Here is a 22863-nt window from a genome sequence, read left to right as displayed (position 1 = left end):
GAGTAGGATTTCCATTGCCAAGCTGAGCTTGAAAAAAGCAAAAGCATTGCAGCTTTGAGCAAGACTGAAAAACTGGCTTACAATGGAGGGAACAGTAACCGCAAGCTGAGACATAAGCTCACATAAAAAGCTTGCTGACAGCTGGTCTGCTCAATGCGTGCTATCTCAATTGGTAGCCAGCATAATTAGCTTTGAGTGCAATAGAGTGTCCTTCAAAAATTCTGTTAATGCACAGACATGTATGCTATTTCAGAAAGACCTGAACATAAAAAGCTTGTAATAAGTAGCTATTTAAAGCAGCAGGAAACTGTTTTACCTGCCATGGCCTATAATGTTGCAAGGCAGAAGTGTATGTTCTAAGAAGCAATTACTTGCCCTAGCAAAACCGATGGACCAAAAAGTTGCCTGCAAGCTTCCCCCCTAAAGCCAGTCAATTCCCATATGGGTAGGTTCATCTGCAGTTACACCCAGTATTTTTGCTTACCTGCTCAAAGGCACTAAACTGTTCTTAATATTTATTAGTTACACTGGCAGTCTAACTTTGTGTGCCGTAATTCAACCAGAATGTCTCCATGCAGTGCATTCATCTGAATGCCTGCTGTAGGAATACCGATCAGTTGGCATCCCGTGCCATTTAAGGTCATGTTAAATCAGAGGGTTTTGCATGATATTAGAAAACACTGGCACCTACTAAAACCGTCTCAGGAGTTTCAGCTCACTTTTCAGATTTTTTTCATACACATCTTCTGTTCTCACAAGGGAAGAAGAGATTGTGCCAGGTGAGAGTTCTGGTGCAGTGCAACCAGTACAAATATGCATTCTACCTAAATACTTTGAACAGGTTAAATATAGAGTACTTCTGTATTTAATTTCTTCTTCCTCTATCTTTAAGGTAATACGGTACTTACCAGCACATTCTTTAATCATAGCAGGTGGTGGAAATATCAAGCCTAGTCCCAACAGTAAGGTAAAAAGGTTTTAATGGTATTAGAAAAGATGACTTCAACACATTTAAAAATAAGCCAGTTAATACAAAAGCATCATGATACTACACTAATGATTAGGAGAGTAATACAGACAGGCCAAATACAAGTCTTCTCCCCACAGCCTTAGAAAGCAAGTATTTCCACTTTTGCTGTATTTTACAACTTAGTGCTTACACGGCACCCAAGAGGCTAGAGTTCCTTACAGAAAAAGCACAGAAGTTGATGGGACTTTGAATTTACTTTAACTGATTAAATCGGCATAAGAATTCAAGTTCCTAGACCCCAGGCTGGAGCTTAAAGCCAGACAGCAGCTGGCTAACCCCTCTGCCCTGTTCATGAACTGTGCCTCAAAGCGTCCTCCAGAGGTCTTCCATCCTTCACATGCAAAATGGGAGGACAAAGTAAGCAAACTGCCTGGGGCTTCAGAAGGTAGATCCATCATTATCAGATAGAAGCTTCTGGCTCCCAACCAGGCATTCAAAGCTGAATCCCTACATGCTGTGTTTAGCAATACCATTGTTCTAGTATTCCGCAAAAAGTCAAAATCCTTTTTGTTACACATGATTTTGAATCATCACAGGATTTTAAGCCTCAGGACAATGTCCAGATTTTAGTTCTCTATAGCCAGACCACAGTATGACCAGCAAACTACGGCTCCCAGCATATACCTTTGCTTGTATTGTTTTTTCTTTTGCATTCAACTCAAATTGCAAGCAGCACTACAGTCTTATTTTTTGCGTTTTGAACTAAGCCAGTCTCCCCAGGGTAGCGTTTTCTTGCCCTTTGACATGCTCCTCAGGGAATGCAAAGTCTGCACTTGCTGTAGACGCCTGGAGAGCTCCTGATCACAGGCTTGCTGCAGCGCTTCAGCTTTCTGCTTGTCCCATCTCAGAGCCGAGGCCAGGGCTTGTGCGTCTTCTTTCAAGACCAGCTGTAGCAAGACAGATTTCTAACAGTCTCTGCTACTGATGCTCCTCCACCACTGACCCCTCTGCCCACATTAAGAACACCCATAATGAGACACCTGTTTAGTACGGGCCGTTTGGTATTGAAGATGTTCCCAGCTTTCATCATCTATCCTGTGGGCTAGTGGATTTTCAATATTCTACCAACACCTAGAGCTTGAAGCTATACTCAGACATTCAAAGGAATAGAAAGCAGTTATGTACTTTCTACAGCAGGGAAAAGCAAGAGTAGCAAGTTCATAGCCTTAGAAAGAATACACTTTCTAATGGTTAAGGTTTACAGAGAATTTCTTTTCCAAGCTATGGGCTTATTTACACTGTTTTTCCAAAATAATGAGTTTTAATTTTGACTTGGGATGTATATAGGAAATACAGCTAGATGCATCTGCGTACAAAAAATCCCCTTGCTGCTAAGTTGGCTGTGTGAAGCACTGGCTGACAGTGATTTGGCAGAGATCAAAATTATATTTGTGGCTTTTCTGAGGTTGGACTAGAGTACTTGGGAGTACTCAGAGCTCCAAGCAGGGGGCAGTGTTACTGAGGAAAAGAAACAGATGAAAGCTCCCCACTTTTGAGACTGAGATATATTGACATTAGCACCTCCAGAAGCAAGGACAGCTTCCCCTGTAACCTCTCTCTCCAGAGGGAGAGATTTGCCAGAATATGGTTATGTCATTCTCACCTACCTCTAGATCTTGACTGTCCAAGCAGAGCTCTGGTGCAGGCTTCTCTTTCAGGGCAGCAAGGATCTGGTCACTGAGCACTGTTTTGGCTGAAGTGCCTATACTGCTTGTACCTGTGTCAACCACATCCATCTCCTTTCTTGGTACAGTCTCGGATTCTGAAAAGTAGCAGAATCACTACAGCCCGTGACAAACACAGGACAGGAAAAGTGGCCCGGATTGCTTGACCATTTTGAGATTAATAAAATACGCATTTGATCTATGTGCATTCTCTGACTTAAGAAATCCATAATGTTAAGGATGACAATATGATTTAAGCTTTTCCCCCAGTATTCTACTTTCAGGCCTTGTGAAAAATGTGACACAGCAGTGAGAGGACTCTGGGTCTCACCCAGTCAGAGAATTCTTATGCAATGCCAGCTATTACATCCACATTAACAGCTGCTAAGCAAGTGACTCACTCCAGTCCTTCACTCTGCCTTGCTTATTCCACTCAACTATTTCAGACATCTCTGATAAGCTCCTTCTCTAGCATCCTAATGCTCCCTACCTGCGACTTTGCTTAAGATATGGTCTTCGTTTTTCAAGGCCTCTAGGTAGAGTTCCAGGAGTTGTCTTGACTGGCGTTCTTCTTCTCGCCTGTCCAGCACCTGCTGCAGGGTGCCCTGCAATACTTGGATTTTGGTGTGACTTTGGGCAAGTTCTTCTGCCAGGTCTGAACGTGGTACATCAATAAGCACCTTTAAAAAATGGGAGTGCTCCTGTTACACAGACTAACTCATTCCGTTACACTGATTACAGAACAAACAGCGAGCCACCTGAACAACAGAGCCTCCACCTTCATGAAACCCAGCTTGTTTCACAAGGTTTCTTGTCATAGCAAGCCAGCCTAGTTATGAGAGGCTGTAGTGGCACTCCACCAGCCAGAAGCCAAAAGCATCCAGGAAGGTGTCAAATTATGTGCATTTTTAACGAAATCCTTTAACTCCTGGCAATCAAAGTACAACTTCGTAAGGGTGCACGGGAAAATGAAAAAAATGAAAGCAGATAGCCTGGCACCTGGGAAGCTGTGTGCTGCAGGGGGACAAGAGGCAGCTGTTGCCATGCCTCGCCACATACAAGGCGTTAAGCTGCCAGACGCTCAAATCCATCAGCTATGGAAACTACCAACGGTATGAATTAGAGGTTTCCCTGCTGTACCTGGAGATCTTCTTCAGACATCAAGATGATATTAGACAGGTCATCCTTCAGTTGCCTGGCCAACTGCTTCCACTTCTCTGTGCCACTGTCCACTTCATCTGCAGGCTCCGAGAGCCAGGCTGTTCCGCTATCTGACACAAGAGCCATCAGTTTTGTGGGTCATTCCTCATCCACCTGAGACAGCCTAATGTCACCAGGTGTGTTGCAGACGCCCTCCCCTTCCCTGCTCCCTCATCCACACAGTACCTAAGCTTTTGCCAGACCATTTCTCATTCTTGGCCAGCGCCACAAACTTGGTGTTAGGCGGCAAACACAAAAAGTAATCTTCGTCATCCACAATGGTGCCGTCCTCTGCCAGGACCAGGGTGATGGGCTCCCTGGCCTTGTCAATAGCCAGAACGCCACTAGCTGCAGAACAGAAAAAATACGTAACAGAACGCAGCGAGGTAGGCGCCGCCCGGGTGCCGCGCCCACCACAGGCGACCCGCGACCCGCAGCAGCCGGGACCAGGGGGCAGGGGCCGGGGCCGCGCTGCGCCCGCACCGCCCCCCGTCCAGCCGCGCAGCCCGCTGAAGGCGCGGTGCGGTGCCGTTCCCACGCCTCCGCCCGCGGCAGCCGCCACCCGGGCCCCGGCCCGCCGCACAGCGCGGGCAGCCTCCCCTCACCCTTGTCGCGCAGCTCCCGTAGGCAGGAGGCCGCCACGCCGTGCTGCTGCCGCCCGTCTCGCCGCCGCACCAGGCAGCGCTTCAGCGGCACGGCCATGGCGGCGGGCGGCGCGGGGCTCGCCGGGACGGGCCGCGCGGGGAGGCGGGGCCGAGACGGGCCGCCGGGAGGGGGAGCGGCCGGGGGCCTCGCCGCTCGTCACCGCTCTGCCGGGCCCGCCCCCCGGCCGCTGCCGGGCCGTTGTAACGTGAGTCCGCGGCAAATCCCGTCAGCCTCGGCAGCGGCTGGATCGCGTGCCAAGCATGGCAGAGGAGCGCTCCTGGGCGTCTGCAGAGCGCCCAGCCCCGCGCAGACCGCTGTGCTGCCCGTGGCCCTCCCGTATAGGTGCGGCGCAGTTGTAGCATAAGCAGAAAAAGCCCGGGCACGTGATAACGCCGCCGCGGCGTGTATCAGTACCGGGGCGCGAGCCCCCGCGCTGCCAAGCGAAGGGCGCCCCTCGGGCGGCTGAGAGCGGGGCCTGCCGTTGTTTGTGCCCCCGGGCAGGCCCCGGCAGCCGCAGTAGCGCGACAGCAATGCGCGGTGCCGTATCCATGGTTACGCGCCGAGGCCGCGCACGGCGGGCTCTGCCGCGCCGCCCAGAGCGGCGCCGGTTTTGTCAATGGCCCGGCTGGCCAGGCTGGGCAGGACGCTGCGGCCCACACGGTCTCGCAGTCCCAGGCGTGCCGTCCTCACGCCTGCCCCGAGTCGCCCCACCCGCTGGCTCCCGTCCCGGCGGTGGGGGCCGCAGAGGCCGGGGATTCACGGCGGCAGTGGGTCCCCGCGGGGCTCATCGGTGCGCCGGCGTTCGACTCGTTCTGCCTGCAGTGCGAGCCGGTGGGGCCACGCGGGGGAACGGCGGCGAGGGCGTTCCATCGGTTGGGCGGGGATGGATTAGCTGGGCCTGGGAAGATGGCCGCTTCGGAGCAAACGGAGCAGCCCGGCCAGGTAAACGGGGCCGGCGCTCTGCCGAGAGAAGCGGTGCGGGCGGCGGGGCCGGGCTGGGATGGGGTGAGGCCGCTGCTGCCGCGGGGAAGCGGGCGGGGGGGCGACGGGAGGGCACCGCGCCTGTCCCTCCTGTCCCTCCTGTCTTCTGCCCTCCCCGCCTCCCCGCGCACGCCCCGCTCCCTGTGCCGCCCCCGCACCTGTCGTAACGGTCGCCGCCGCCGCGGGGCCTCTGGCTGCGGGGGCCCGGGCGCCCGGGCGGCAGCACCGGCCCTGTGAGGCGGCGGCGGCGGCCTCTGGGCTGCGCGCCGCGCTCCCCCGTCCGCGGGCGGCCCTGGGCGCGGGAGAGGGAGTCAAGGGCCGCTGCCCGGCGGCGCCTCCTCACGGCCGGCTGGCGGGGGGGACGCAGGCCGCCCCCCTGAGCAGCCCCGGGCGCAGCCTCTCCTCCCGGGGCGCGGGTCCGCCGCTTGGCTGCCTGCCCCGCGCGGCGGCGGGGGCTGGTGCGGGCCGCCCCTCCGCAGCCACTCTTGCCGGGGTGCTGACTGCCGGGCCCGGGCTGCAGGCGCGCTTCCATCCTGGGGGTCAGTCTGGAGCTCAGTAAAGCTCTTGAGCGTGGGGGGGGGGCAGTGCAGCCAGAGGGCAGGGGGCGGCTGGATTTCGAGGTGAGGTGGAGTACCAGTTAGAAATGTTTCTGCCTCGCCACTGCGAGGGGGGAAGGTCCTCGAAGCAGCAGCGTGAAAGGGCAAAGCAATGGTGGATGTAGTGAAAGCGTTGTCAAAAACTGAATGGGGAGGGTAAAATAAATGTAAGTGCTGGCTTGAGTGTGTGCTCAAGACACATACTGAAAGCTTAAAATGTTTTTAAACTGGGAGCTGAAATGAATGGGGGAGCCAAAGGGAAAAATGGAACTATGAGGTAGTTGTATGCAGCATAGGTTTCCCTTCACTGGCCTGCTCACGATCCAGGGTAACTTGTATTTAATTGCAAACTCCACCTAGCTCAAGTTTAGGGACCTCCTGGCAGCTCTCTCACCTTACCTGTATCTCGGACAGACTCCCAAGCAGGAGTTTTATAAAATCCTTTAGGTGGGCACAGAGGGCCATCCTGCAGTCTGCAGGAGATGAAAGGCCTGGCTGTTTCAGCAAGAGGTTAGGAAACAGCAAAGTCTGCCACTGACACGCTTTGGTATGCTATCATTCAAATCTGCCCGCATTTGACTAGATCACTGTGAATCTCCCTGTTGAACCTTTTATTCTGGACTGAGGGGGCTGAGTTTGTAGGGAACGTTGTTGAACAAAACTGAAATAGAAATCAATTCCATAAAATTCATACTCTTGACTAACCAGATCTCCTCCTAGGTTATGAAAGGCCAAGTTACCAAACTCACACTCAGCTTGCTGGGCGGTTGTGCCTCAGCCATGTGCTTTCATCAGCCATAGTTTGAGGTGCAGGCATTACAATCCATTCCTCATGCTTTCAGAATGAGGAAACCTGAAACAACCTGCAACTGATCCATAAGCCGCTTGAGCAGTCAGTCTGCAAGGCAGTTGACTAGAGGTTTCTGAGAAAGAAATCAGGTTAATTGGCAAATGTGGTTGCCTGAGAAACTTTGAAGTTCTCTTGAGTTCAGATGTAGTATCCTCCCATTGCCCCCCCCCCTCCCCTTTTTTTTTTAACATTTATTTAGTGTAGCTTTACCTCAAAAGAAGGTTTGATGTTTGGAAAGTTAAAAGTCTTGTGTGTAGCCAGAGCATCCCCTGGGTTTTAAAATTAGGGACATGAGGAAAGTCACTCTGTCACTGTCTCCATAGTGAAAAATGGGAGCAGTAACTCTTACCTTACGTGTAATGTGGAGAGTTTTCCAGGTATTGTCTGTAAAGAACGTAGTGCAGTTAATGCTTGTGATTTTTAACATAATCCAAGTTAATGCTTGGAGTTAATTTCTAGATCAGGAAGAATCTGAGATAAGGCAGAATACCCAGGCCACAAAGTTAATTTTTCACCACAGAGAGACTATTTTGTGTCAGCTCTAATGAGGCGGGAGGTGGTCTGAAGCCACTGTGGGTGAAAATGGTCAATTAACTGTTCCTGTGCTGGATTCTGTCATGTTGTACGTAGACATGTTGGATTTTCCGGCAACAGCAAAATGGTTGCACCCCTTTTGGCTCCTGGCCTGTCATGACTTCATTAGTGGCAGAGTTTGTTTAAAGGGCAGCTCTGGGGGTCTGCCTTTAGTGCTCAAGTTCAGCTAAAGGGTGACCACACAAACATCTACCCCCTCTACTCACACATCCAGAGCAGTCCTTCTTCTGTATTAACTTTCCTCCTTCTGCGCGTTGTGTGCTTGTGTGGAGACAGAAGGTCGTTCTGGCTATCGGTGGCTGCTGCTGACAGATACCCCCATCTTCACCCTCTAGTGTGTGTCTTAGACTAGTTGCACATTCCTCATCCAGAACTCTAGCTGAGCAGTGTTCATTGCTCTCAAATTCTGTTGGCTTGGACGGGATTTGAGAGCAACTTGCAGCTTTGGCTGGAGCAAGGGGGTGTAGTAATTGAAGAATATATAGCACAGTAGATAATTCTTAAGGGGACAATTTTGGAATAAAACAAAACAATTAAAGTATCTTTATTAGTTTAGCAGAATGTAAATGACACCTTTCTTAGGCAGCCATTGCAGTTTTGGTGCTGTATCAATGCGTGTAAAAGGTTGTCCCCATTGCACACTAAAAGTTTAGAGAATTTTACAGAATATTTACAGTCTACCACTGATGATGTTTTTTACTGCCAAGCATTCACCGTAAGGCTGTGAGTGGTAGCACTGCCTTGCTTAACATGTTAATGTTTGGGCCCTATCATGTTTTCGATTAGAAATCTAGTCAGTTTAGATTCTGAAAAGGGAGTATCAGATATCTTTTGGCTTATTATCTTTTTTTCTTTGTTTAATTTTCTGATTCTTTTGAATTAATATATTGCCCTAAGGATTGTGGGGAGGAGGGAGTGCTGCAGCCCAAATGAAATCATTTACATAGATAGAATTGTATTCTAAGGGCAATGAACATTTCTACCAGAGATTTTGAAATACTTGGTTTTGTTTAGAAGTTATGTTCCTTGGTACCATGAGCAAGGTCTATATTAAAAAATAAATGGAAGAAAAGATCTCACTCTTTGTTACTGTTCCTTATAGTAAAAGAAAGGGAAGAGCAAGGTGATGGAATAGCCTGTGAACAGAATAACGGATTTTTTATTTTTCTTGGCTTTCGGTATTTCTTTGATGCTGAATACTTTGGCAGTGTATTTGGTGAGTCTTCTTGGCTCAGCCAGCCAGCAGCAACCCAGCCCTCCAGCATTCCGTTTAACTGTAAATCCCAGTAGTGTGAGAGATTGAAATTCTTTAACGTTAATTGGCAGTAGTGTTGTTAGTTTAAATAAATATGTCTAAATTTTTTGAAGCTGCTTAGTTTGGGGCACAAAATGATACCTAATTATCTGTACGATTACGTGCAGAAGCTGAGAATTCTGTAGCCTGGAGGTTGGTATGTAGCTGGTCTGCGTGAGTCATAAAAGGCTTGAAACTGTTAAAGGCAATGGCTGAATTGGACTTGGTACCAAAATGGCAGCACCGCCATTGAGGTGGGATAAGCAGAATGGGTTCTGTATGTGGGATTCTTTTATTTGTTTCATAACACTGGAAGGGTTACTATGCTAAAAACAGACTACATCTAAGTTTAATGTAAGAGACTGAGAAGGGAGAGATGATAAGGTGAACAGAATGCATTTTTGTTCCAATATCATCTGTACTTGGTGATGTTCTTATATGTGGTTTAGTGGGGAAACAGGCAGAGTACTAAAGTCTGAATCTTACTTTTCTTTCTAAAGCTTCATTATGCCCACTTTGGATTGTAGTCTGCCACCTAGCTGTGTTTTTTCATGTAAGGAGTTAAAGCAAATTTCAAAGATGCTGAAAGATGCCTGATTTGTTGCTCCAGAGACTTAATTCCCTAGTTGCATTGTTAGTCAATATATAGGGAAATTCCTCCCCTCACTTGCCTGAGCTCTTGCCTGTTAAGCCACTGGATTCTCTGCCTTGAAGGATGATTTTTATGTTGAAGATAAATGGTCTCTGGACTGTGATGCCCATTGTTTTCCTTAAATACAGGCTGTTGAACAGCTGTTGTGAGGAAAGGATGCAATCAATCTTCCTTGACTTGTCTTGGAGCTAACATGTTCTAAAGGGTTACTGTCCCGTACCCTATAAGACTAGTTCTTTTGCTGTTATAGTGTGCTTTGTACTTGGAAATCTTGCTGGAAGGAAAATGCAGATCTCATGTAAAATGTTGGCATCTTTGGACAATGCAGTCGAAGCACCATAAATTATCCAACTCATATATCATCTACAAAAACGTCAGAATTTTTGCTTATTTGTCTTCAGGACAAAGACTCTCTTACCTGACAATATAACACATGTTTTCTTGCAGTAACCTAGGCTGCTTTTCAAATCTTCCATCGGTCATTTTCCCGGGTTGGACAAATTCTGTGTGGAGTGACAGTCCGTACATACTAGTGCAGCTCCTTAGGGCAAGAACATACAAGCCCTAGTACTTAGGATGCTCTGGGAATTTTCTGAGGTGAATTCTGTGGTGGTTTCTTTCTTTCTTTGTGCCTTTGTGACTTTTTACTGTTTGCACCATGCTTCTGTAGTTTTTCTCTTTGCAAAGTCAGCTTAAGTAGTTAAAATGCTGTGAATATTCCTTGAAACATGCTACAGAACAGTGAAATACATACATTCTTAGAAAACTCAACACCTAACACAAGTGGCTTGATGGTACAATTCCATGGAAATAGTAGTTAACAGCTATAGGTACTTTTTTGAAGTTCTCAACAGGAGTTTTATCTGTGCTCTTCTTGTCTGCCTCTTCTAAGCCATCCTGACCCTGTGCTAACTGAATCTGATGAGAATCTTTTCTTTGACTTCAGCGTGCTATGAATCAGGCCCCAGTATTTTAGAGTACTAGCTGTAGTAAGATACCTGTGTTAGTCCTGGGATTTGACTCAAGAAGTAGAGATATGCACCAAATAAGTTTATCCACAACCTAAACAAGTTCAGTTAACTTATTAATAAATCAAGCAAGCCATATTCTTGTGTTGATTCTTACATGTTTTTCATATTTTTGTTGGAGTGGGTGGATCTTGAAATTGCTCTTATTTTTCCTTCATCCAGCTATAAAGGATTTGAAAGCAGATAAACTATGCGTATAAAAATGGGAAGCCAGTGACAAGGCTGAAGAGAGAAGTGCCCTTTTCTTGGTATGACATAGCGTTGTCCCCGCTACAGACCAACTGGGCAGTGTGGCTTCCAGTATGGTGTTGAAGCTGATATTTGCAGTGGTTATGTCAGGTGAATTCTTAGTGGCTGGAATTTTTGCGTATATATATATTGGAGTTACAAAAATGGTGGTGACTGGACAGGAAGAGGCTAGGGGCTTCTCTGGAGAGTCACTGCCTGGGTGTGAGATCGGCCGGGCCTGGCGGTGCTGCTGCTGCATGGAGGCAGTCCGGTTGCAGTATATTTGAGTTTCTGGCACCCTCTTGTGGTGAATACTTACTTGTAGCTATATTTTTTTGCTTGCATATTTTGTAGATGCGGGGAAAAAAATGTCTTGAGGTACTTCGAGGGTGTGGTATGTTGCATAGAAGTGTTTAATAGAATTGGAGAATGAAAAGTCACTTAGGGACCTTGATGCTATCTATCACTTGGGAGTTTTATCTTTCCCTATACTCAGTGAATAAGATCCTTTTTCTCTAGCTGAGCCTTAAAACTTGTCTTCATTACTAATAAAACTGCATATTTTTTTTTTTACCGTTGAGGTAACCAGTATGTGTCACCTCTGCTAAGATAAAAAAAACATGCAGTGAAGGGCAATATGGTTTAGACCATCTTAACATCTTGTGACTCCCATTTGAAAGTAGCTGGTTGACCAAGATAAGTTTATTGTATGGTAACACTTAGGTGTCTCTACCTTGGGAGAGCTGATACATGCTAGTTACACAGAAATCAGACTGCTGGTTTTTGGCGGTGAAGGAAGCCCAGAGAGTAATTCTGTAAAACACGGGACTATGCTAAAGTGTTATGCCTGTTCTTGATGAGTGAGTGAATATGAGCAAAACTTCAGGTGAGCCTGGAGAGTGGTAGCTCCTGAATTTTTAAGTCCAGTCCAGCCTTTGGCTTGCTGTCCTGCTTGAAACAAACAGTTGCTTTCCTCCCGTGTACCACCCTTTCCTAGTGTGCAAGGTGAGGTGTTCAGCATCTGCCCTTCAACTATGTCTCTTCATTATGTGTAGGAAACAAGGATGGTTACTGGCATTAAGTCATAGTTGTTTGGAAATCTTTAGAAGAATAGTGCAGAAGACAAAGGGTGCTTTACTGGATCACGGAAGTGGGAGAAACTGGGTGTCAAATTAGGTTTAGTCCTTCTAGAGAGGAAAAAGTGAACCATGGAATCGGAGTGAGGTACTTTTGCATCTACATCAATAGCAGTACTTTGGGCTTCTGCAGCATTTCTTCCCTTTAGTATTGCACAATTCCTTGCAGATGTCGAGGACTCATCAGGTCCCTTTGAGACCAGTAAATTATTATCATTTCATACATGATGAAAATGTCCTGTCTTATACCATGCAATGTGACAAGGGTTGCAACCAAGAGTTTAGCAGAGGGACTCCCAGTTTCATGCCCTGTTGGTTCACTATGCCAGGTATTTCAGAATTTGAGTTGGGGTGAACATTTCTTTCATGACATCTCTCACAGTAGTCTCTCTGGCTCTTAACTGCTGGCTACCTAAAGCAAGTTCTGAAGATTCTATGGATTCTGTTGTTTTAAATGGGAACTGCTGGAACTAATTTTTTTTTCTGTGATTCTAACCTTTTTTGTCTTCAGTCCATCACAGAATTGCTGCCGATAGCAGAAGTATGTCTGCCAAATCCTAAGTATTTCTAGTTGTGTCCATCGGGTGGCAATGTAACCTCACTCTTCTTTTCATTTTACAGGCTGGCTCCTGCCCTGCCACTGAAAATGCAGCATCTCGGGAGCCACTGGTAAGTTCTTCAAGAAGCAGCATATAATTTCTTGCTGATAATATAACATACATGAGTTGTTCTCTTTGTGGCATCATTTTGCATCCATTGTCTTGCTTTTCTAAGGAGCTCATGCTTGGTGAAAAAGGTGTAAACTACCTTATGTTGCCCTGCTGTTGACCTCTGAATTCTGACCTGTAGCTGTAACCTCCTGTATTTCTGGGGTTAGACATAGGTCATCTAGGCCACTGAGCTGTCCTTGAGCATGGACTGCCTGTCCTAAGTGTGTGCAATGTATGCTTTTGATCAGTGCTTATTTAGTAGTCTGAAGAAAGACCTGTGCAGCATAATTTAAACTGAGATTCTTAGTGCTATTGTCTAATAAAAAAACCCCTCTGCTGCTCAAAGACCTCATCCAAGTTGTCTTTTTGTTCAGATGCACTCAGAGTGAGCTTAGAAGTGTCTGGCAGCTGGCAGTGCATGTGATCCAATGTTTTCACTCTAGAACCATTTTGGAAAGAGCTCTGGGAATTTTTGCATCTGAAGATAACTAAGAGAACCCTGTTCTGTTTTCTTTTTTATGGTGACACAGAGCAGGAAGTTAGCTACCACTCTCTGGAGCTGCAGCATGGGTTTGGGTGGGGTTTTTTTACAACCTTCGTCTCGTTTTCCTCCCTCTTCAGCCATCTATAACTCAGTCAAAACCTTTCCAAAATTCTTAGGCCATGTTTATTGTCCTAAACATATAAATCTACTTTAATTTCTTCTCTGGCTTTCATTCAGTGGTCATAGTGAATACAAGTGTTTGCAGCGAGAAGACTCAAGTATTTTCCATAATGGTGTGGCACTGACCGCATCGAAGTATTTTTACCTTGTAACTCTTATCTGGAGAACCCAAGAGATGATTTTTAAAGGAGAGAGATGTGAGTAAGGACTGTGACCTGGGAAGGGTCAGTAAAATGTTTCTAATGAAGGTGCTGTGCCTGAATTCTGTTAAGCTCTGAAGTGAAAATCTCTCTAGTGTAGTAATGCTGTGCCATCCCTTAATTGCGTGGACATCTGTACATGAGATTACCTGAAGTTGTTACTGATGCCGTGTGCTTTGTAATGGATTAGGTAGTTTAGTTTTGGGGGGGTTGGTGTGTGTTCCCCCCCCCCCCCCGCCCTGGAATGTCATAGCAGGCAGCAGATTATGCTGGTCAACAGTTTGTTCTCTTTCTCAAGGCAGATTCTAACATTACCTTTGACCTAATTAATTTCTTACTGTATAAGCGACTGAAGAGTTGCTTAGAGGAAGCACATAGCGGTTGTGTGTCTTTCTCTATAGGTGTGTATTCCTACCACATAAAAATATTTATACACTTACATAAACTTTACTCTCACAATGGTGTGTCTAGCACGTGAGCTAATTAGAGATCTTTGAAAGGTGGAGGTTTTCTCCTTTTATTTTCATTAATTGCTTTTTGGTTTTTTTTTATATTAAACTCTCACAGTCTTTGTCACGTTTGTTGAGGAGTCATTATTGCTTCCAGCTGAGTGTCTGTAGAAGTCTTATTAAATGAGCAGTTTAGTTCTGTGAGCCAGATGACCTAACTTCCACCACACTGCTATGGCTTCTCTGTAGCTAGGATCATGCATACTGCCTTCTAATGTATGTAGTATCTCGGTCCATAAAGCAGACTTGTTGGCACATGGTGCCATGTCATAAAAAAGTTTACAGAAACACCAGAACAAACTGTGCCATGAATCCAGCAAATGGCTCTGTATGGGAAAGCCATGTGCTCAGGCATATCGTTGGTGACTTCAAATCTGGTGTTAAACAGTTGAAGACTTAGAGAATCCAGAGGAGGGAGAAGAGACTGTCATGACCAAATTCTTCTCTGTGCCCCCTCAACTTTTTTGACCTAATTGGTGACTGAAAGTACTTAGTGCTTGACAATACTGGGAGACCTGTTTAGAACATAGAACTGTTACACACACCACTGATATGAGAAAGCCATAGAATTAAAACATCTTGCATTGTATCAGCAGATGTCATTATAGACTCAAACTGTCTTTATATTGCATTTGTGATTCTAATGGGCACCGTATCATGCAAGGTGCTAAATACTTTCTGCTCTTTCTGTATACTCTGTATGCCTTCAGCCTGCTGCTTTCAACAGGAATCCAGCAGAAGCAATGGTTTCTAGTTGTCTGCAGAAGGCTTCAGCATGGTCATGCCAGATCATGTAGCAGAAGCAGTCTGACATCATATTGTGTAATGCATTTTGGGTCTTTAGAGCACACCTTGCTAAGGTTTATGGCCTTACTGAGGCCTTCAGAACAGAGCCGTGCAAGCTCATGTCATACTCCTAATTGCTCTTTCTTCAGCCCACAACCCACTTCTGATGTTTTGAACTACTAAACTGGAGATAAGGGTCTCCACGTCCATGCATTAATCCCTTGAGTTATCCAGTGTTCTTACAATAAACTGTCCCAACTGAAAAATACTCATTAGTAAGAGGTCATTGAGTTGTAGTACTGTGGAGAGTGAGTTGAAGGGGGATGGGAAAAGCTATAATTTTTGCAGCAGAGAGCGGACACTCATTTCCCTACCTGTCGGTTTTGGCCCATTAAAATTTGCCATCTAGCTCCATAGTGGGAAGTGTAACCTTGTGTTAGCAGAGTGTCAGCATCTCGCTCTGCTGCTGTTTACAGCCACGTTTGTCATCGTCAGTGTGGGATCAGCTTCTCCTTGAGTCCAGCTTATCAGTGAACACTGCTGCATCCCTTTCTGCTTGTATGTGCAGCCACCTCTGATAAGCCTCCGAACACTTGTGGAATTGGAATAGGTTTGTCTTTTTGTAGCCATTCAAAGCAAGGTCCTGGGCTGTGCAAAGGATGTAACTACATAGGACAAAACCGTTTCTGTGAGGTCAAAGCATTAGAAAATCCCCTTTTCTTCTTGAATATTTAGTTCTTTGGTCTAATTTCTCTCTTCAGTGTAATTACGTCATCTTTTTTCTACTCTTTTTAGCTTGTTTTGTCTCTCTCTAGCAGCATGTTGTAGCTTTTTAACTATACTGTGCTGCTTTTGACATGTTTTCAAGAGCTTGAATATGTTTGCTGTTGCTCCTTGCTTCCTGCCGAATCTGCTTGCAGTACAGCTGTGAAGGTTATACATATGAGAGCCTCTTAACATGAGCCTGGGTTGTAGGAAGAACCTAAGGAAGCAGAGCTTACAAGTGAGGCTTTTCCACATGCTGCTTACTCATTTGTTTGTTTCATGCCACAAAACATACTCATTCCCTTGCTGGTGCTTTATATCTGGAAGAAGTACTAGTTGTAAATACGAAAGTACTGGTTGTAAATGTAAAACACTCTCTGGATTTCTCACTAAGTTACAAAATCCCTGGATTGTAGTAAGAGGAACAGGATTATTTAACTTTTCTTTTATTTTTAGCATGTGCCATTTCTTTCTGTTCTTGTAGCAGTTAGCACTGAAATACGGACATTTTATTCCCTTTTTTACAGGCTGTTGAATGGGACAAAGTGACAGGAATTACTGCTGCCTCTATAGCAGTTAATGTAGTTTGTTGGGATGTGCCAGAGCCCTCATGGCTTTTCCCCTTTGGTAAACTGATTTTCAAATTTTTAAGGGTCATCATAATGATCAGGATACTTTTTAACACCTCTTTTTGTGCAAACATCATAGGGTACGCTGCAGACATTAATTGTTGTGTTTAGGGAATATATCTGTTTTATCTTCATTTTCTAGAAAAGTTGGTTGAGATATACAGGTTAACTTTTTAGACAGGTTCATCCAGCAAGTTGGTGGCATAGATGTGAGACTTGGTCTGTTGGCCTGGGTAATGAGGTAAGTTCTTTTTCAGGGGCTTCATTCTGCCCCATTTATGTCTTTGGAAAAGCCTCTAGCCTTGCACGTTACATTTTTAGAACTGATTATTGTATACTGCTACTTCTTCAGTTCATCCTTTTTCTGGTTTTGACTACTTTCCTGATAATCAAGGAATAATGAAAAAAAATGAGAGCAATTAAGAGACTTGACATTTTCATATCCATTGCATATCCACCAGCACGAAGTCACATCAGTTGGTATGTCTGTGCTGAGCACATTTGGTGTTTGCGTCTGGCTTTGCTTTCCTGAGCCATCAGTTGAGATCTCAAATAGAAGCCATGACTGGGGCTTGGTTGTGGGCATATTTAGTTCCTCTACATCTTTTGTATTTAGTTGCTAGGTTTCCTTGGAAGTAAACCAGTTACATTTAGGATATGTGTTTATAATGGTTAAAACTATTGAAACTGAAACTGGACAGTTACTTCCCCTTCTCTCTGCTGCCTGGATTTGGGTGCTTGGCATTCAGTGACAGACAATAGAATTATTAGATCCTCTGTTCTGTGGCCTCCTTTTAAACCTCATCTCTTGTGTTAAGCTTCCTCTTATGTAGACTGTGGTTAAAGAGAATTTAATTTAGGCTTCTGAGGAAGGAGCTTTGCAATTGAGATTTTAAGTTTGACGACTTTTTTTTAGCTCTAACTGGTGTAATTAGAAGTTGATGGAGCCTAACACTAACAACATGGTTGTCTTTAACCATGTCAACAAAACCCTGAGTGGGAATGAGCAAAGGTTACAGAACTATGTCATAAGATTTGAGAGAGCTTCTTGGGGCTAATGTTACTTTGAGAGCACTCAGAATCCAGTTTTTATTAACAAGTCTTTGGACACATGAGAGCCCGTGTCCCTCTTCTTAGGAAGTAGTAGGCACACTTTCTGCCCTATCAAACCTTACAGAGAATGAGAGATGTCGGAATTTTTAGAAGATTCTCATTTGCCTCAAATTGTTGTTTGAAATGAAGACAAGAACAGTATTTTCACTGAAAAATTCATACTTTGTGTTCTGGAACACATTCTTATGCAAGAGGCACCATGTAGTATCCTTATCCTTTCTTTTAAAGTTCAGAAGTCCTAGTCTAGATCTGTAGAAAAATGTCTTTTTTCTTTCATAAGGACTTTTGTTTCCAGAAATTATGTGATGGACTGGAGTGTACTGGATGGACACTCCCCATTACACTTTTGTTTTCCATTTTTCCACCCTATATTGTTTAAGACAAGATTTCTACCTGTTTACTGTACAGATTTTCTGTCTGTCGGAATGGTGGCCTACACTGAATGATTCTCTAAAAGTACATCTATCCAGAGGGGTTTTCCAGACAGCCAGAGTCAGTAGGCAACTAACTTACAGCCCCCAGCGAAACATTAGTCAGGATAATTTACCACTGTCAGCAGGCGAGAAAGAGGCTATCAGCTCTGTGCCCTCCCATATGGGCAGTAACCTTAGCGGGTGATAATGCTTCAGCTTGTTTGGGGAGGTCCTGAATGTGTTGCTGTGGATTCTCAGAGCTGGACAATAATTCCATCAGGGTGTGGAGGGCAACTGCTGTGCGGATTTTGGTTTTATTGGGCCATGAACAGGGAGCCAGAGATGAGTGGCTGCCTAGCACAGTATCTTTTGATTTGCTGGAAAGAGAATTCTGTTATTGACTAAGCAGACCTCTTCTTGTGTTTGACCTTCTGATAAGTTTGGGATTATTAGGGTTTTGCGTGGTTTTGTCTCTTACTTCTGTGTGTTCATTGACTTACTTTCTTGTTCATGCAAAATGTACTTGCTTAATCTGTCAATTCCTTTTACTCTGTTGATTTAGACAAGTATGTTAACATGTGCAAAGCACGCAGGTACAAATTTACTTAGTGCACGTGGTTAAAGGAGCACTGCCATGTCAAGTTAAATTGCCCATCTGAGGTCAATGGGAAAGTTTTCTGGGAATTCCTTTAAACCCCAATTTTAAAAGAGGGTGGGCTATAACAGTTTGGGATATAACTTCTGTTGCAGCTTTATATGTTCATGTATGAAAGTTAGAAACTTGTAGTAGCGGGTAGAGACCCTACCAGACTGTACAAAATGTAATAATGGCTTTGCCTGTCCCTAAGAGCTTACAGGTTAAACGACACTTTAGAGCCAGCTTAACAACTAGGACAGGTACAGTCATTTTCTGTTACTAACAATGTGGTGAGTTAGCAGCTTATAATCTTTTCTGTGCACTTGTGCGTAAGAGAGCTCTGAAAGCCATTCCTACTTGCTTTTCAGACAATGCAATATTATTGGTCAGAAGACTTAAGAAGGTTTTGAAATAGTTGTAACTCTCTAGGTTGTGCTTCACAAAATGTGCAAGGAGATTAGAGCTCTAGGAGTCAGGGTAGAATCTTTTTTAATGTTAGGTATGATTTGCCTTCCAGAGATCCCAGATCTCTCACTGAAGGTAAAATGGAAGCTACAGTGCTTTGTGACTTTGAAAAAAAACGCCGGCACATGTTTAGGAAATACTTTGCTTAATATTTTCCCTTTGAGAGAAATTAATTTTTTTGTTTATGTTTACATGGTGTTTTGGAGGTCTAAACCTGCTACACCTACAAACAATTTTTCACAGATCATGGCTTGCTTTGCTGTCAGCTGGCTGTCCTGTATGGGCTGACAGCCCAGCTCTTTGCCTGTTCAGAAAGATTGAGAGTGCTTTGCTGTGTGCATCCCAGCTGTTGGAGAGGGTCCCTATTAATTTCAGACAGGTGATGGCACACAGCAGAGAGGTGCCTGCACAGTGTGCACGTTGGTAATGATGGGTTATGTGATCAAGGTGACATAATAGTATCATTTCAGCTGCACGTGTGTGGAACATATGCTATGTGCAGAACAACTTATAGAGGGCAGCAATTGCCCACAGTTATTTCTGCTTAGGGAGAGGAGGGGCCAGCTTAAGAACTTTACAGAAGTGTCTGCCTTTCTAGTTTCTTCAAGTAACTTTATGCAGGAGACTTGTTCTTCGGAGTGCCTCTTGACTCCACATTATTAAATCCCTAATCTGGAAAGTGTTGCCAGAGATTCTTAATTCCTCTCCTACCTCTGATATCACTGAACAGCTGGACTCCTTTCACCTGTGTCTAGATGTTGACTGTGTTGTTGTTACGGCAATCAAAAAGAGTCTAGTGACATCTAGTAATTCTTACAAGTGATTCTAACTGCCTACATGTGCTAACTTCCTTCACTTCTTGGTTTCCTCCAGGGAGATCATGCTGTAAGAAAAAAATTGCAATGTCTATGGCATCTTTGCGGTGCCTCAGAGCAAAGGATATGTTGCGTCTTAAGTAAGGTAGCTGGGGCACAAAGGGCAGAATGGCTTATTGAAGAGCTTGAAAGAACTTTCCCCAAATTTGATGGACAGAAATACATCCTTCAGATACTTCCAGTGCCAGCAACCTTAGAGCCAATATTTGCCAAACTAGGAGGTTGAGAGTTGGTATAATTCTTGGATTTGGAGTTCCTAACCAGTTTACCTGGGGAAGAGACTTGCCCTGCTTTTCATGTTTCTTGTATTTCTCCCTGTGTCACTTACACTGCAAATCCTTCTGAACATCTTAATTGCTGTTTTTTTGTTGTTGTTATTTTGGTTCTGTATGTGTATTTACATAGCTTTTCTCCATGTTATAATTTTACAGACCATGTCCTCTTCCCAGTTGTAATCCCATAACACACCACTACTACTTTGACAATTTTGCATTTCTGGAAAAGCAACAATGGAATTATGCATAGGTTTTTAGTAAAGGGATTTTACAGCTGGAGAGAAGCAAGAGGGAGTGCTTCGTATCATCAGCCACACTCACAATATGCCCCACTTTTTTACATGATCTGTTTTGTCTTTTGATCAGAGCAGGATTTTCTGCTGCTGTCAACTTCCTAGTGTTTTGTCAAGCATGTGAATGGCCTGAATGATAGTATTCCTTGGGATACAATTCTACAGCAGAGTACATCTTGCTGGAGTGGAGTTTCTTTGCTGTACAGTGAGAATTTCCTGTGTCTTCCTTCCAGCTTGCTTCTCCTGTTTGTTTTGTGTGCCACCCTAAGTGATTCCTTTCCTCCTTAAGCATCTGCACCCTTCAGATGTTTGCAGACAGTTATCACATCATTTCTGCTTTCCCCCACCCCCATCCTGGTCTCTTAGCCAAGCTCTACATATTTAGCTCATTTAATCTTTCCTCATAAGTCAAGCCCGTAATTGACAGCTCTGACACGAAGAGTCACATTGGTTACACATGCTGCCAACAGGATATAAATACTTTCTGTGCAGTGATTGAGAATTACAGTCAAGAGTGAGACGAGCTACACACCCCACCCCCCCACCCCCCCATATTTTTGACACCACCCTTTTCAACATCAGGTTGCTACAATCCCATAAAGATGAGCTTGGTTCTCACTCTAGTGGTCAGCTGCCGAGCACCCAGTATGCTTCAAAGTAGTGGTGTTCAGTGCTCAGTGCAATTCAGTAGTAAAGCCCTATGGGATTTCAGCCTGACCTTAAATTCTTAGAGAGGCGGTGCTCCTCTGCAAGCTTCTCTTGCCAGGCATGCAGGTGCCTCTGGCTGCTGATGGTCCTTCCTTTTGGAAGGCAGGGCTGAGCTCTGTGCAGCTGAGTGTGTTACCTGAAGTGAGTGGGTCTTGCTATGCACGTGCAAAATGAAAGAGGTGTTGCAGCCAGTACCCCCTGCACATATATTATGCACTGCTGTCAGGAGGCTGTCAGGGATCTACTGTGCAGATACTTTTGGCACTGATGTTCTTCACTGTCTCTGCCAAGGGGAAGCTCGGGATGCTATTGATCCGATTGGCATAGATGTGAACAAGTTTGGGGATCTTGCTTATACATGTAGGATCTGGGAAGAGGCTTTTAGTCTTATGCAGAAAGGTATTGCATTGGAGGAAGAGGTAACTCCATACTGCACGTCCATGTGTTGGTACATACAGATCTGTTTCCAGCTAAACATATTTGGAGGTTGCTTTAGATTACTTGTCTCCTTATGTTTGTTGCATTCTCTTGAAGAAGATAGGTGCAGCTAACAGAAGTTGAGAAACTGGTAAATGAATTGTTTAGCTTGTAATGTTGTATTCTGTGAAGCTTCATATGATACAGCTTCCCCAGCGGGGCTAGTTCACAAACATTACATGTATTATTGCAAAGCATGCAACATAAAGAGAGCATTTATGAAAGGGAATATCAGAGGAAACATTATAGCAGAGACCTTTATAGCCTTTCCATTATTATGGTTTAAATCTTGACATGGTCTTTATTTGCAATGACACTGGGACCAGTAAAGAAGTGGTTTTTTTCTCTTCCCCTCCCCTCCCCTTTCTTCCATCTCCTTTTCATTCTTTTCTTCCACATCCTGTTCTGAAGCTGTGGTGCAGAGATACAAATCGTTAAACATGCAAGTAGTCAGAGCGCCAGGTTTCAGTTTGTGTGGAATCAGCCCCTTTTGACTCAGAAGTTGGAAACCAGATGACTCACTGTGATGCATGTTTGTTGTTTTTAATAACTGTCATTTTGCAAAATATGGTCAAAGCTTCAAACCATGACTTCTGCAGTAGGGGTGGTGTGTATTTATTTTTAATTTGGGAGGCTATAAGCTGGAATGTGTTTGTAGCTGCAGTCTTCCCTTAAAATCTGAGATAAAATAAATTAAAGCATTGACAATGTGAAAGATTTTAGAGATAAGTTTTTCCTGTTACCTGAGAAAATATTTATTTTCTTGATCAATTACTTGAAAAGGCTCCAGGTGCCAAACATCTGGTGGGATTGTAGGCCCCTGGTTTATGTTTATGTTTTTTAATATATACCCAAAGGGACAGATTTCTTAAAAAGAAAGCAGGCAGATGTTTTTCATTTGTGGAGTTTTAAAGAATAAATGCCGTTCCTGCTTTATCATTCCATTTTCTAACAAAATAGTCATCTATCTCTTTTATAAGAAGCTAGCAAATGTATTATTTTAGTGGCAGAATCCCCTGTCAATAAAATCTCTCGGCAGTATGGAAAATATGAAAATAGCTACACATTTAGTTTTCTAGAGATTTATTACTGCTTGTACAACAGTTTGTAAACTATAAGCTCAGTATTAAGTGCTTTATGAGTTTTCTGTGTTTTACTTTCTAATTTGCCTCAAGAAGCATTGTTTTACTTAGTTGAAGTTCTACAGGTTTGTTTTGCAGGTCAGTTAGTTTGCAGTGTAAATCTACATCAGTCCATCACAGAAGAACAGATGTATACCAGTATAAAGTCTACGTATGCGAGATCAGAATTTGACCCTGCATATATAAAAACATTATGTAGTGGCCTTATGACAGAATTCATTGTGGTCATGGATTTTCCTACAGTTCAGTTTTCAGATTTGGATGCTTTATAACCATTTCTGTTATGATTTATATTATGGCCTTT

At 44.5% G+C, this 22863-nt stretch overlaps 2 protein-coding genes across 2 annotated transcripts in view; one reads left to right on the top strand and one right to left on the bottom strand.

Moving 5' to 3' along the window:
- Window positions 1-963: 963 nt before the first annotated feature.
- DFFA (DNA fragmentation factor subunit alpha) lies at window positions 964-4659 on the bottom strand. Its single transcript, XM_055798876.1, has 6 exons — window positions 4500-4659; window positions 4081-4242; window positions 3835-3965; window positions 3185-3374; window positions 2638-2792; window positions 964-1917 (listed from the first exon to the last, which is right to left on the bottom strand). The coding sequence occupies exons 1-6, from the start codon at window positions 4594-4596 to the stop codon at window positions 1714-1716; spliced, it is 939 nt and encodes a 312-aa protein (XP_055654851.1). The 5' UTR covers window positions 4597-4659; the 3' UTR covers window positions 964-1713.
- A 273-nt stretch (window positions 4660-4932) lies between these two features.
- Window positions 4933-22863, top strand: part of PEX14 (peroxisomal biogenesis factor 14) — an 80292-nt gene continuing 62361 nt past the window's right edge. The window contains exons 1-2 of the mRNA XM_055798874.1: window positions 4933-5481; window positions 12520-12567. Coding sequence (XP_055654849.1) covers window positions 5446-5481; window positions 12520-12567 — 84 coding nt within the window. The 5' untranslated portion in view covers window positions 4933-5445. The remainder of the gene's footprint in view (window positions 5482-12519; window positions 12568-22863) is intronic.

This window comes from Falco peregrinus, chromosome 3 (assembly GCF_023634155.1).
Source record: "Falco peregrinus isolate bFalPer1 chromosome 3, bFalPer1.pri, whole genome shotgun sequence".
Classification (NCBI taxonomy): domain Eukaryota; kingdom Metazoa; phylum Chordata; class Aves; order Falconiformes; family Falconidae; genus Falco; species Falco peregrinus.
The sequence above is the reverse complement of the archived record's forward strand: the minus strand, read 5'-3'. Positions and strand labels throughout refer to the sequence as shown.

Bases quoted from the DNA above. Each gene is read 5' to 3' on its own strand.
- DFFA (XM_055798876.1), bottom strand. From the start codon at position 4,596: ATGGCCGTGCCGCTGAAGCGCTGCCTGGTGCGGCGGCGAGACGGGCGG. The intron at 2,793-3,184 runs GTAGGGAGCATT...GCTACTTTTCAG, and splicing joins TATCTTAAGCAAAGTCGCAG to AATCCGAGACTGTACCAAGA. The intron at 1,918-2,637 runs GTAGGTGAGAAT...GTCTTGCTACAG, and splicing joins TGGACAGTCAAGATCTAGAG to CTGGTCTTGAAAGAAGACGC.